Raw genomic sequence first — 12,745 nt, forward strand, 5'->3', positions numbered from 1 at the left:
GTATCTGAAGGTACAGTTTATATTACTGAAGAAGTAAGCAACTTAAATAGTGTTAGGAATGAATAGAAGAATACAATCATTGGTTCAGTTCTCTGCTATGTATAATGCATGATCAACTGTTCTGTGAATTTGCTGCTCTGAGTGTCCATAGCCATTACAGCAATTCTGACTGTTCAAATGTTCTTGATATTACAGTGGACTAAAGAGGATGGACATAGAACTGCCACCTCTGCTGTCCCTAACCTGTTTGTTCCATTGAACACCAATCCAAAGGAGGTCCAAGAAATGAGGAACAAGGTTTGTAATAGTAGTAAAATAAATTTTTTTTTTTTTTTGTCATCATTACAATTAAGTTGTGTACTTGGAACAAACTGACTTACTTTGCTACAGTGAAATTTTTGGAGTTCGATAATACAGCGCTGGGATTGTCCTGCTCCTTTATAACTAGATACTGAAACAATTCCTAAATGTTTTGAACTCTTCTTGGAAGAAGCTGGTATTACCGTCCACTATGTGAAGACTTTCATTGTCTTGTATTTTGTTACTGTCAGACCAGTTGATGGATACCTCTGAAACAGCCACCACTGAGTTTATGGTAGTAATTCTGTTCTCTGAGATCATACTTTTACATTAGTGACCTGTTTTCCTGTTTTAGTTTCACCTTGAAATCATGGCCTAGACAAAGAAATCTATGGATCTCTCTCCATGTTATATTTTATTATAATATGCTGTGATTGTTGCAGAAATTTTTTTGGCCTTTGGAACTGCACGTTAGTCTTTTTGAAATGACAGAGCAGTTCATTTTCCAGTCTTTGAATTTCAGATCTTCTTGTCACCAATCTACCAACAGGAAAGCATTGAATGCATTGGAGTTTTTTCACTTTATTTCTTTTGAGGTACAAAATATACACTGGTTTCTTGCTAATACTGAACTTGTTCTGGATTGTTTTGCTACTTCTAACTGATGGCCATATGGAACATGGGAGTTAGCTTTCTGTCACAGGAAGGTCTGTATGCAGGGGCACTAGCAGGAATACTGATTTGTTCTAAAATAATTTGTATTAGGTTGACAGAGCTTTTGCTTTTCTTGTTTTGGCACTGTAAAATAATAATCACTTGAAATGAGAAATCTGGTGAAATTGCCAAGCAGTTTCTTGATGTTTGAAACACAAATACTGTTTTATTAAAAACTTGAATGAAGCAACTGAGAGAAGTAAAACTTCAAACTTTTTACCTTCCTTTTGTCGAGAAGGGTAGTAAACTAGAAACAAGTACAGATGATGCAGGATCTTGATACTTTCTGAAATACCAAGTATTAATAATACCTTGTGTTTGTATACTTGTATGCATGCATTTTTATATAAATTGAATGTCCCTTTTAGTTGTAAAGTAGAGGTCTTTCTGGATGCATGTTTTTCTCCATTTATCTTGCAACAAGAACCAGAATATTTTAGAAATAAATTTTGAGTCAGTTGTTACGAATTCTTTACCACTCTGGGATATCTAATTTAAATAGCTAATACCTGCATTTAAAGATCCAGTTTCTTTTCCCATCTTCTGTACGGAAGGAACTGGGAGATAGGCAGGATGCAACAAAAGGGGTGTGTAGGGAGTACTCCGGAGTGTCAGTTTATGCACAGAAAAATATTTATATGCCCTTTTGAGAATATGGTCCTGACTAGATGCGAAAAAAGAATGTTGTGTAGTGTTTTACAGTAAGTTCTGTAGGAAGATGATATCGCTCAGTGATGAGTGGCTAGCGATAGAAACCTGTAAGTGACTGATCAGGTACAATAGACTTACATAAGTATGGCCTCTGTGCTTCTCTCCTTGCTTTTCTTCACAAAATGAAGTTGTCTGTTATCTGATCTGTAGAGTTTTACCATAAGCCAGTACTAAAAAGCAAAGGATGGTACCTGCTGTGGTACTTAAAGACTAAATTCTGAGAAATGTGAGGAAACAACTAGGAACCTGAGCACATATCTTTAAGTGGTGTTTATAAGCACAGCTTTATTTGATGGGTAGGGCCATAACAATTGACACTAGTTGCAGCCTGTTGGCAGGTTTGCCCACCCCTTTTTTCAAATATGAAAATGTGGTGAACTTTCCCTGTTGTTCATGTGACTGTATTGTGCTGCTTTCCTTTACAGATCCGAGAGCAAAACTTACAAGATATTAAAACTGCAGGCCCTCAATCACAGGTTCTTTCTGGGGTAGTTGTGGACAGGAGTCTTGTACAGGTGAGAGTATAAAATGCCTAAAACTATTAGCTTAAAGTTAATCTACTATATCCTCTGCTTTCACCTAATATATCACTGTAAAATTATTCTTTAATTGGCAGAGAGTAACTGTTTATAAGGTAAGTCTTAGAGGTAACACCATCGTCTTTGCGAGAGTGCTCAGGGTCAGAAATTTAAGAGGCTTCAGCCATGTAGCCCGAGCATGTCTGTGGAGGATGCTTCTTGGGTTTGGTTTTTTTTTTTGTTTTTTTTTTTTTTGCTGAATGTAATGCATGAAATTCAGGAGGCTTATTTATATGGGTTAGATTCTTCTTCAAATCTAGTTGGGCTTTGTGACAACTTTTTGTTTGTTTGTTTACCAAGTTTATGTATCAAGTATTAATACTGGGCATAGCAGGCTCACTATGGGCCAGTAGTGTTGCGTGTTAAATATGTTTTATCATGCTTCATGATACTTTATTTGAAGAGCAGTTTGGAAAAAAAAAGCTATTATAAAGCAATAAAACGTAAAAGCAGTATATCTGGATATACAAAAGACTTGATGAATCATAGCTCAAAGTAAAGTAAGAATTAGAGCTATACAGTTAGACTGTATAGCTGAATGTGTTTAAGTTCTATATATCTGAGTGCTTTAACTGCCCCAGATACGTATTTTCTGATATACTTTGGAAAATTTGGCAAGTCTTATCATGGCCATAGCATTATTCATGTTGGGTGTCATATTGTGTGCATGTCAATTCATTGTCATTTGCAATTTTATCTACCAGTTACTGTTTCTTTGCATGTTTTTAGCAAGCAGCATAATGCTTTTGGTTGATGTTTTAAAGCCTGGGCTCGGTTTGCTCTGTTTACTCAATTTACTGTTGCAGGATGCTCCCCTCTCAGACTGTACGGAATCTATTGAAGGGCTCGATCTCACAGAGCAGGCCTTTAGTCCTGCTAAATCTCTGTCTGTTAGAAAGGTACTGCCCTGTCATACTGCTCTAAATACTGTTGTTCACCCTTCATTTTACCTCTTCCTTACCCTGACCTTTTCCCTCTGTCAGCTAATGATTTGGCTAGAAAAGAAAAAAAAAAAAAAAGATGGATCTCCAAATTATGTATATGGAACTATACAAGCAGTTACTTTACCCGGTTAAAGTATCTTTTAAGGATTTTGATCTTTTTCTTTGTCTGTAGAAGCTGGTGAGGAAACACTTTTGATGTTAAGGTACTGATTAGGTTCTGCATATAGTGGGTTTCTTTGCACATGCTATTAGTATCGAATTACTCTAATTTGAGATCCATTTTGGGTTACCTTAATCTTGGCCTGATTACATCAGTGTAATTCCAAAGATATCCACATGTTCAGAGCGTGTCATGCTGACAAACTGTCAGCTTTTGAGCCTACATTGCTAGATGTCTTGTTTCCTTAAAACTTCCTGTGGTTATCTGCAAGAGTTGCTGAGTAATGCCCCACACTTCCAAAATCGATTTTTTTCAAACATGTAATCATGCTTGTGCTTATGTAATATACTTTAAATACAGAATAAATTTGAGATGTGTGTATGGTTGGGGTGGGCAGTCCTTTGAGGCTGAGTAAAGAGGAACAGTTTGCACATTGGAAACAGTCTGTCCTTAGCTGTCTTTCTCTCCCAGGTTTTGAGTTTCTTAGAGGTGATCTAACATGGAAGCACAGTGTATAAATATGCATCAGTGTCTCTTCTGCTCCAGTATTTTAACTAAAAGATTCTTAAATCTTGGTTTAGGTCATGCCTAACATCTCATTATCAGAATAGCTTTCCCATCAAAAAACAGAATACTTTGAATTCTGTCATTGTTGCAACTCTCATGACTTTGTAGCACTTTCTAGTGTAATGAGCCAGTTTGTATTATAGATAGTTGTATCGTACTGAGAATTTGATAATGATGTTTTTTAGTTTACCATTTGGTTTATCCGTATTCTGAAAGAAAAAGGAATAAAGTACTATTTACAGATTTAAAATGAAAAATAAAAACAAAGCCAAATTCTTCCAGGCAGTGCATGCCTTTTATTCTCTGCTTAATAATACCTTCAAAGTGTTAAAATTATTTTTATGATAGTCATCCATTGGTTATCACAACATAGGTGGTTTCTTTTGTCAGTGATGGGCAAGATTTCTTTCAAGTATTATTTTTGAATAATGACATTGCCTTATAAAACTAGGCAAATATTTTTACATGGATTTTTGTAGATGACAAGGAGCCAACAAAAGGTCTGTTGGTTTTATGATTTTGTCTAGTGTAATGTTAGGGTTTAGATGCCCATATGATGTGTTTCCTTTTTGCAGTGTCATGAAAGTGCTTTCCTCCTGAAATACTGTGTAAAATTAGATCACAATGTTAATTACAGTAGAGTGGCCTATTTAGTAATCTTTATTATCTTAATATGGATTGTGACCTGAATGCTTAATAATTTCCTGTTGGCGGGGAAAAAAACCAAACAAACCCAACAAACAGCAACAAAAAACCCCCACAAACACCCCCACTCCCACCTCCACCTCCCCCACCCCCAAAAAAAACCCCAAACACAAAACCCCTAATGAACCACACATCAACAACAAAAAAAAACAGCAGAGAAATTTTCTACAAAGATTATGCCAAAGATCGGTTTTGTATTGTGGAAGAAAGGGAGCATAAGCATTCTTATGATGTCCACATAAACCTCGCATGAATAATTTTGAATGAAACTTTGAGGAGACCTGTACATCAGGGACTTGAGGACTTTTAGGTACCAGATAACTACAAGTTGTCGGCTGACAAATTCTTTGACACTCGGTTACGGTTGAAGCAAAAAGTTCCATCTGACTGCAGGAGCACTTAAAATGTATCATATTTTCAGTTAACACTGAGATTTATATCAAATATATCAAATGCACACCATTTTGGATGAAAAAAAATCCTGTTTGTGTACGGTATGCATGTAATGCTTTGAGCCTTCTGTGCCTATGGCTGCAGCAGTAAATACTCCATTTTGCCTTGTCACTTGCTTTGTCCATGTTCTCTGAGAAGTCCTGGCCATGTTGCAACACAAGCTCCTTGTGCATCATGTAATTTTATTCATGTTGTAGACTTGGTTAACCAAGCTTCTGCTGCCAGTCTTGGCTGAATGAGAGGGAATGGTGATTATTCTTACCACTGACAGTTCTGCAGTCTGATTTAAAAAAAAAAATAAAAAAAAAAAATTCACATGAGTTTTCAAGAATTTTAAGTAAAAGGGGAATCACCCATTCTTTGTCTCTTCCTTTAGAATGGAAATTCTGTGGCTTTGTTCTTTGTGAAGAGCCTCTCAGTTCTGCCCCAGAGGTGGCACTGTGTTTTAATGGTGACTTTTACATGAACAGTACTTTAAGAATTTTGTTTTTTTGGATAAAGGCACTGCATTAATGCCAGATTGTGTTAAGAGCAATTGTTAACTACTGTCTGATTGAGAGAAAAATTGACCCATAATAATAAGGTGTCAGTTTTGCTCCTGTCTGTCCCTGAGAACAAGATGAAGTGCTTGCCTGTTAAAATGGTGGTCACCTCATAGCAGTTTTGAATTTTTCTCTGAAAGCAAGATTTGGTGAAGAAGTTGCAGAATGACTTGATAACCTAAAATTTCTTTGTAGGATGTGTGAGGTCCAAGTTTAGTATGAAGGTATATTGTGTATCATTAGCTATAAATGACTTTCCCTTTGTTGGATCTTCGAGGGAGAGTACGCCCCTACAAAATTCTTAGGAGTGGAAATATATTCTGTTCATTAACGTAATCTATCCATTATTTCTTACAGTGGAGAAAATGCTGTTGATATTCAGGTGCTTACATGTGCAATCAAACTTCAAATAGTCATCAAAATAGTACTAGAATCATCATCAAAATAATACTAGCATCAGCATAATCCAGATGAAATCACTAGAATGTCAGTTTGTCACATGTCATCTGGTGTTGAAACAGTGTGTCAGTCTGTTACATGGGAATTTATTCCCTCTCTACAGGCTCTCTAATACTGGAAGCAACTCCAGACCAATTTTCTTCTTCAGTTTTTCTGAATGTTTATAGGAATCTCTGAGTGGCACAGACAGGTTGATAGCTCTGCAGAGTCTTGTCTGTTCAGTGTCACATTTAACAATCTAAAATGTCCTGTACTGTCTTTTTAGTCCTTTATACTCATTTTCCTTCTGTCCCATGTCACTCTCTTCATTTTGTGTTGTACAGTTTTATTTGAATCCTTGGAAGGCTGATCTGTGCCTTGTTCTGGGAAGTAATGCCTCTTTACTTCTTTGATTTGGGCATGTTTTAGAGGAATCATGTTGCAGAACTTACTAACATACTACTGTAATTTATTTTCCCCATAGAATCAGTCCCTCTACTGTTAGAATTTTCACTAGTTTCCCTGCTTCCATATTCTTGATACTGAGCAAAACTGGATGTGTTAATCTGGAAACAGATCAAAAGTTTGCCTTTCTGGTCTCTCATGTAATTTTTCTGCTTTTATGGTCCAAAAAACACAAGTGTTTTTTTCTTTGTAATACATAATCCCCTTACTGTTGTTGCCTCTGATCTTTTTCAGTACTGTTTCTCTTGGGTCAAAGATACTCAGTTAGCACAGGAACTGTTTGCATTGATTATGGGTGTGGGTTTTGTGTGGGTTTGGTTTTGATTTGTTGGGGTTTTTTGTTTGGTTTTATTTAATGTGATAAGCTTGATGTGCTGCTTTTATTCCCAGTAGTTAACAAAGGTACTGTTTTAAGGTGGAGAACACATAATGCCATTGCACTCACCGTCTTGCTGCAAATGGCATGTCTTGCTGTTTGACATTATTAAATCAATAGGTATTCAGTAAAATTGTTTCATGTGGAAGTTGTTCTACCCAGTCATTTTGGATTTAACTCACAGACAAGATTCAAAGATTGGTAAACATTCCAGGGACACCAGCGTGCACTGTGTGTCTTCTGCCTCTGTTGACTTTTGTAATCCTAGAAAACTCTAGAAGCCCTCCCCAAGACCAGTGCTTTACAAGGCCCAGCTACTTATTGCTGAGTTTCAGTTGAAACTATGTATTTAGTTTTAAGGGTGGGCAGAGGTAGAGAGGGAAAAATAAAATTGCCATGGGCACCAATTTTCGGCTGTCATTAAAAGCTGGCACCTGCAGTTGTGGGGGTGTTTTACATTTTCTACAAAACAATTAGGATTTGTACAAAGGTTAATGTTTTTATGCCTCTTTTAATGCATTATCCTGTAAGTAAAGCCGTGACTATCAAATTGGAGGTTTTCTGTTATTAAGACAGCTGGTGCTTAATGGAAATAGTTGAGAAAAGGCTTTTGACATTCTACTGACATTCTGCATCTGAGACAAGAATTCCTCTTATTTTATGGAGAAACAGAGGTAATCTGTAATGTTTTAGAGACATTTCTCTCCTGCAGTTCCTTTCAGGATCTTACAGTGAAGACTTGTCATTGTGCTGTGTGTTCTTCAGTACGTCTGGCTGGTGTTTGCTTCCTGAAGGGCAGCACAGATTCTAACAACCAGCTGTTCTTACCTCCCTCGATTGCTCTAGACCGGTTTTCTGGAGATCTCTCATGAGGCTTTCAGAAATACCAAACTGCTCTTGTCCTTGTTCCATGTGGACGTTGTCTGTCACCTTTTTGGTGCTGACAGCTTGTGCAAAGCAGCTCTTAGCATCCAAAACAGTACTCTGTCTAATTTCATCTTCCATTTTACAGTGAAGATCTCATGCTTGTCCATCAGGTATGGACGTGGAATGGAATGTTTGTCTCTTTGTTAGAGTGCTATTTATTTTTGAACTGTGCTTTCTAATGCTTTCTTCTAAATACTGGTACAAATAGCACTTGAATATGAAGGTGACTTGAGCCAATCGATAGCCCATACTTACTTGGTAATGGAACTCAAATGCCTCTTTTCAACAACGAAGACAATTTGAGTATTGCAATGACAGGAGGCACAGACCACACACCAGTCATTTCCCAACTCATGTCAGTAAAGTTCTGTATTTCCAATGAAAAAAACAAATGCTTGAAAAGTCACCTGAAACATACAGCAGCTCTACAGGCAAGCATCTTCCGATTCAGAGACAACGAAAAGCCAGAGGCTTTAGTCTTTTCTGTATGATTAGAGAAAAAAAAAACTAAAAAACTTAGCATTAGAGAATCTCCAATGCAGCTGCTTTTGTCCATTGGAACTTACTGTACTTAGAATTGCTAATGTTTTATTTTTATTTGTGTAACTTTTTATCTGGCTTGTGTGACAAATGTTACAGATGTAATATGCTAACTTGTATAAGATTACAGTTAATTACTTTAAAATTGCTTGTAATAACTGTTAATCTGGTGTATACAGAACACATACAAGATGGCTCTTTAATGTAACATTTGTTAGATGTTATGTAGTAGCTACTAGAAATGGCTTTTCCCTCATTTTTAAAAAAAAAAAAAAAGCAACAACCCCCCCCCCCCCCCAAAACAAACCACAAACAAAAATACCTGTGAGCTGAGACCTGTGAAGTTCTGCAGGTATTCTGTGCCCAGATTGCCATGCAGTTGGGCCTGGTATCCTGTTTCTTTTGTGGGAAGAAAAAGAACCTTGATACTTCTGTGACTTCAGATATAATTCAGCCTGACTGTTTGGCTGCTGTTTGATTACTGCTTAATGGTGGATATTCCCTGGTGGAAACACTGATGTGTCTGTAAGAGTAATCAGTGAGACCTGTTTTCTCCTTTATATTAACCTGCTGTTAATTAAATTTTTTTGTTCATTCTGTAATAGATTTTTTTTAATCTAAAAGAAAATAAAAGTAGTGTTTTTCAGATTATTTTTTTTGGTTTGTTTTTGGTTGCTTTGTAGCCTCTGTACTTCTTGGAATCCTGCAAGTTACTGCTCGATTGCAGATGTATCTTGATTTTTCTTTTGTCAGGGAGAACTGGTGACTGCGTCAAAGGCAATAATTGAGAAAGAATATCAACCAAAAGTCATAGTGAGCACAACAGGACCAAATCCCTTCAATAAACTCACTGATCGAGAACTGGAAGAATATCGCAAAGAAGTAGAAAGAAAGCAGAAGGGACCAGAAGGTTGGTGTCTCTGTGTGTATGTTTTCTGCAATAGACTATCATCACAGCAAGTGTATTACTAGTTGGAAGGTGGGTTACCTGCAAAGGCCGTGGATAAATTATTCTGCTTCTGTGTATTACAGTTTTTCCAGTGTGAATTAGAAATTTAAAAAGCATCTTGGAGATGGAATGTGCGATCTGAGTGTTAATGGAGTATTCTGTGAAATGCTTAGACCTTGTTTTTAAAATTCCTAATTCATGGCAGTAGACACATTTTATGCTAGCAGACACTCTGTGGTGTTTAGTGTGGCCATTTACTGCTGCTGCTATTAGGAAGTTGAAAGCTTGAAACTTCTGTCAGAAAAATTTTTAGGTACTGCAGAGTATTGCGGATTGTTCTGCTTTGTTTCCCTTAGCGCTAGAGATAGTCTAGGGTGAGAGAATGGTGTTGCTCTTTACCAGCAAAACTGTGGTTTTCTAACTCGCTGAAAATTGTGGGTTTGAGAAATGCTTTGAATGGGGAAGATACAGAACAACATTTGATTGCTACTTGGGAATGGCACATCTTGGGGACTTCCCCCAACACAGACTTTCTAAATTATTGTAGACTTATGAGAGAATTGTGCTGTAAAAAGAGGTCGTTGCTGCATCCAAAGTGGTCATCCTGCTTTACTTCTGTATAGTTTTAAGGGGTGATACTTATGATGCTCATCAGTTGTTAGGTTTTGAATCTGAATGATGCAGGAACCAGAAGTGCCATTTCTTTTGCAGTGTGTCCTCCCGGCTCCTGCTTTTTGATGAGGCAATGTCGGAGCCATTGTAGATTGCATGTGTTCAGTTAATCAAATATTGGCCTGTTTGGGGGGGGGGTACTCCGCTGTTATGCCTGTATAACTGCATACATTTATTCTCTCGGTAACATTGCTGCATCCTTCTCAGATAAGATATCAAAATATGGAGAGACTGTGTTACTGAGACAGACACCAGCTGGGGAGCAGAGTACATTGCTTAGAAATCAGACCATCAGTGAGCAAAATACGTCCGATAAAAAATCTCTGGATTTGAAAGGCAGATCAAAAACCTTTCAAGGAACAGACACGAAGACTTTACAGGATCGTGATGTATCATCACTGTCTAAATCTTTAGATAACACTCAGTTTGCTGCTGCATGGGTTTCTTGTCAGACCATGCAGCAAGTCATCACACATCTTAACCGAGAAGAGCCAGATGGGCAGAAGTCCTCCCATAAGGAATTTCATACTGCAGTGATCAGAGCATTAAGGTCCGATCCTGACCTTTTGGCTGAGGCCTCAGGTATTCCTAATATGGGGCTTGCAATCTAAGGAACAACCTCTTTACCTACACCGTTTGGAGATTCTGTCAGTTGACTCTCATCTGTGGGACTGATTCAACTTTTAATTCTCTAGGTGAACTGTATGGAGCAATGTTTTAATGTTGTTCCTGATACACGGTATACACCCTCAGTGTTTTCCTTTGGATCTAGGGCTGTTCAAACCTGGAAGCAAGGGGGACCCTCCTTACTAATAATGAGTACACAAACCCCTGTGAAATCCGTTTTGAATCATTTAATTACTGCATGTTTCTTTGATTATCTGTGCAGTCTTTTCTGTTGGGATGTGATTTTGTTTACTCCGAGTTTCAGCAATACAAAGCAAGCAAAAGAGTGTTACCCTGTGTAGGTCTGATAGCATTTCCCCTTCCCCACTTGTTTATATCTTCCTTGTGGTTTTTCTTCACAAGTGTTCTTTAGGACAGCATGATGAATCGATTCATAAACAATTGCATTATTCATGCCCTCTTATGAAAAAAAAACCAAATCAAAACACTAGACCTCAACTGTGACTTCAACAGTTTTATTAATATCAAACTATCACTTGGTTTTCTTTTGCTTGTTTTGGTATTATTTAATATCCTGGCAGAATTTTAATTCAGAAAAATGTATTCGTATCTTGTGTGCATGGAGCAAAAGGACACTTGTTTTCTCATGTGCTGAAAGGTTTTGTCTGTCCTTTTAATTTCTCTTTCTCTACATCTGCAGAACCTTCAGAAGATGGCAGACAACAGAAAGAGAGAAGTCCCCCTGATCCCACTTCAGCTCGCACTCCTCCCAGTACGCCGATTAAAATAGAGGAAGGTATGTTCTTCTGATTTGGGGGCCAGGGGAAACCAGTAACTGCATCACTAGTGACTGACGCATGAAAATATATGAGCTAGTATCTAATAAAGGTAAATTATTTCTTGTATTTTATTTTTATACTACCTAAACTATACGACACCAAACTGTGAGTGTAATAGGAGTTATGTTTACAATAATAAAGAAGTGTGCATTAATAGAAAGACAAATTTTCATCTCTTCAGAATTGCCTTGTCATCTCTTGGTGTTTCTCAGCTGATGTACCCTTTTGTACATTTCCTGCGAGAAGGAATTGCTCTTATTAAATGAAGTAGTGTCTGATGGTGAACCAGACACAAATTTAGATGCTTTGGTAAATCTCCTTCACTGATTGCACATTTCTTGAACATTATTGTACTTGGATTACACCTCAGTAAATTTTTTTTTTTTCAATTCAATTTTAATCAAAATATCATTATTTGCTCACCTTCTGCAGTAGTTTTAACTAAAGTGAGAGCAGGGATGGTAAAGTCTACAGTTTCCTCAAAAAAGGATACGATAACAATCTTGAACAGGTGTAATCTAATTTTTGTCTTGTTTCCTTTACCTCGTACATTGGATATATCACTTGTCTGTTAGTCTTCCATTCACTACTTCATCTCATTCTGTTTTCTATAAGAATGGTTGCAACCATTCTTCTAACTTAACACGATGGCTGTGATGAATGCATAGATTCTCTACTTGTGCTTTTTTCTTCTTGTGGCTGCGTTACAAACAGGAGATGGATATGCTAAAGAGTACCTGTTACCATAGTAAGTATCATTCCATACTCTGACCTGCTTACGTGCTTTGCTTCACTCTTGCATCTTTGTTTACTAAGGGTTTTTTGTTGGGTTTGCTTATTTTTATTTTTTTTTAAAGCAGGCTTTTTCAGTTGAGACGCTGATTTCTTTAGTTCTTGATTTCATTAAATTCTAGGTAGTTGCAGATCTTATGTTAAAATGCACTCCCCCTTTGAAAGAGACTGTGAAAGTGGCATCATGTGTTTCCATTTCTGTGTGTCTGATTCCTCAGTTTAAAAAGGAATAGTCTGAAGTAGTCTTTCAGATACAGCTGAAACAGGGCTGGGAGTTTCTGCCCCAGCAGTTTGCTGCTGCCTACACAACTTGGACCTGGTAACAAAACGGAAGAAAGTTCCTAATCTGTTCCAGTGCAAAAGTGTTACCACTGACATTGATGTAAACTTAGCCAGCAGACTTCTGCGCAGAGGTGGACAGGGAACTACTCCTGTGTTACCTCTGT

General features: G+C 37.4%; 1 protein-coding gene across 15 annotated transcripts in view; it reads left to right on the forward strand.

Moving 5' to 3' along the window:
- ADD1 (adducin 1) overlaps positions 1–12,745 on the forward strand; it is a 42,704-nt gene that overhangs the window by 26,143 nt on the left and 3,816 nt on the right. For 3 of the 15 annotated variants that reach the window (XM_035898676.1, XM_035898678.1, XM_035898682.1), the window contains 6 exons: positions 196–297; positions 2,151–2,240; positions 3,110–3,202; positions 9,174–9,330; positions 10,249–10,623; positions 11,369–11,464. In XM_035898676.1, coding sequence (XP_035754569.1) covers positions 196–297; positions 2,151–2,240; positions 3,110–3,202; positions 9,174–9,330; positions 10,249–10,623; positions 11,369–11,464 — 913 coding nt within the window. Of the gene's footprint in view, positions 1–195; positions 298–2,150; positions 2,241–3,109; positions 3,203–9,173; positions 9,331–10,248; positions 10,624–10,794; positions 11,337–11,368; positions 11,465–12,221; positions 12,740–12,745 lie in introns of those variants that run through there. The other 12 variants (XM_035898685.1, XM_009643200.2, XM_035898677.1 and 9 more) reach the window with 7 other exon arrangements.

This window comes from Egretta garzetta, unplaced genomic scaffold (genome assembly GCF_000687185.1).
Source record: "Egretta garzetta isolate BGI_Z169 unplaced genomic scaffold, ASM68718v1 scaffold107, whole genome shotgun sequence".
Classification (NCBI taxonomy): domain Eukaryota; kingdom Metazoa; phylum Chordata; class Aves; order Pelecaniformes; family Ardeidae; genus Egretta; species Egretta garzetta.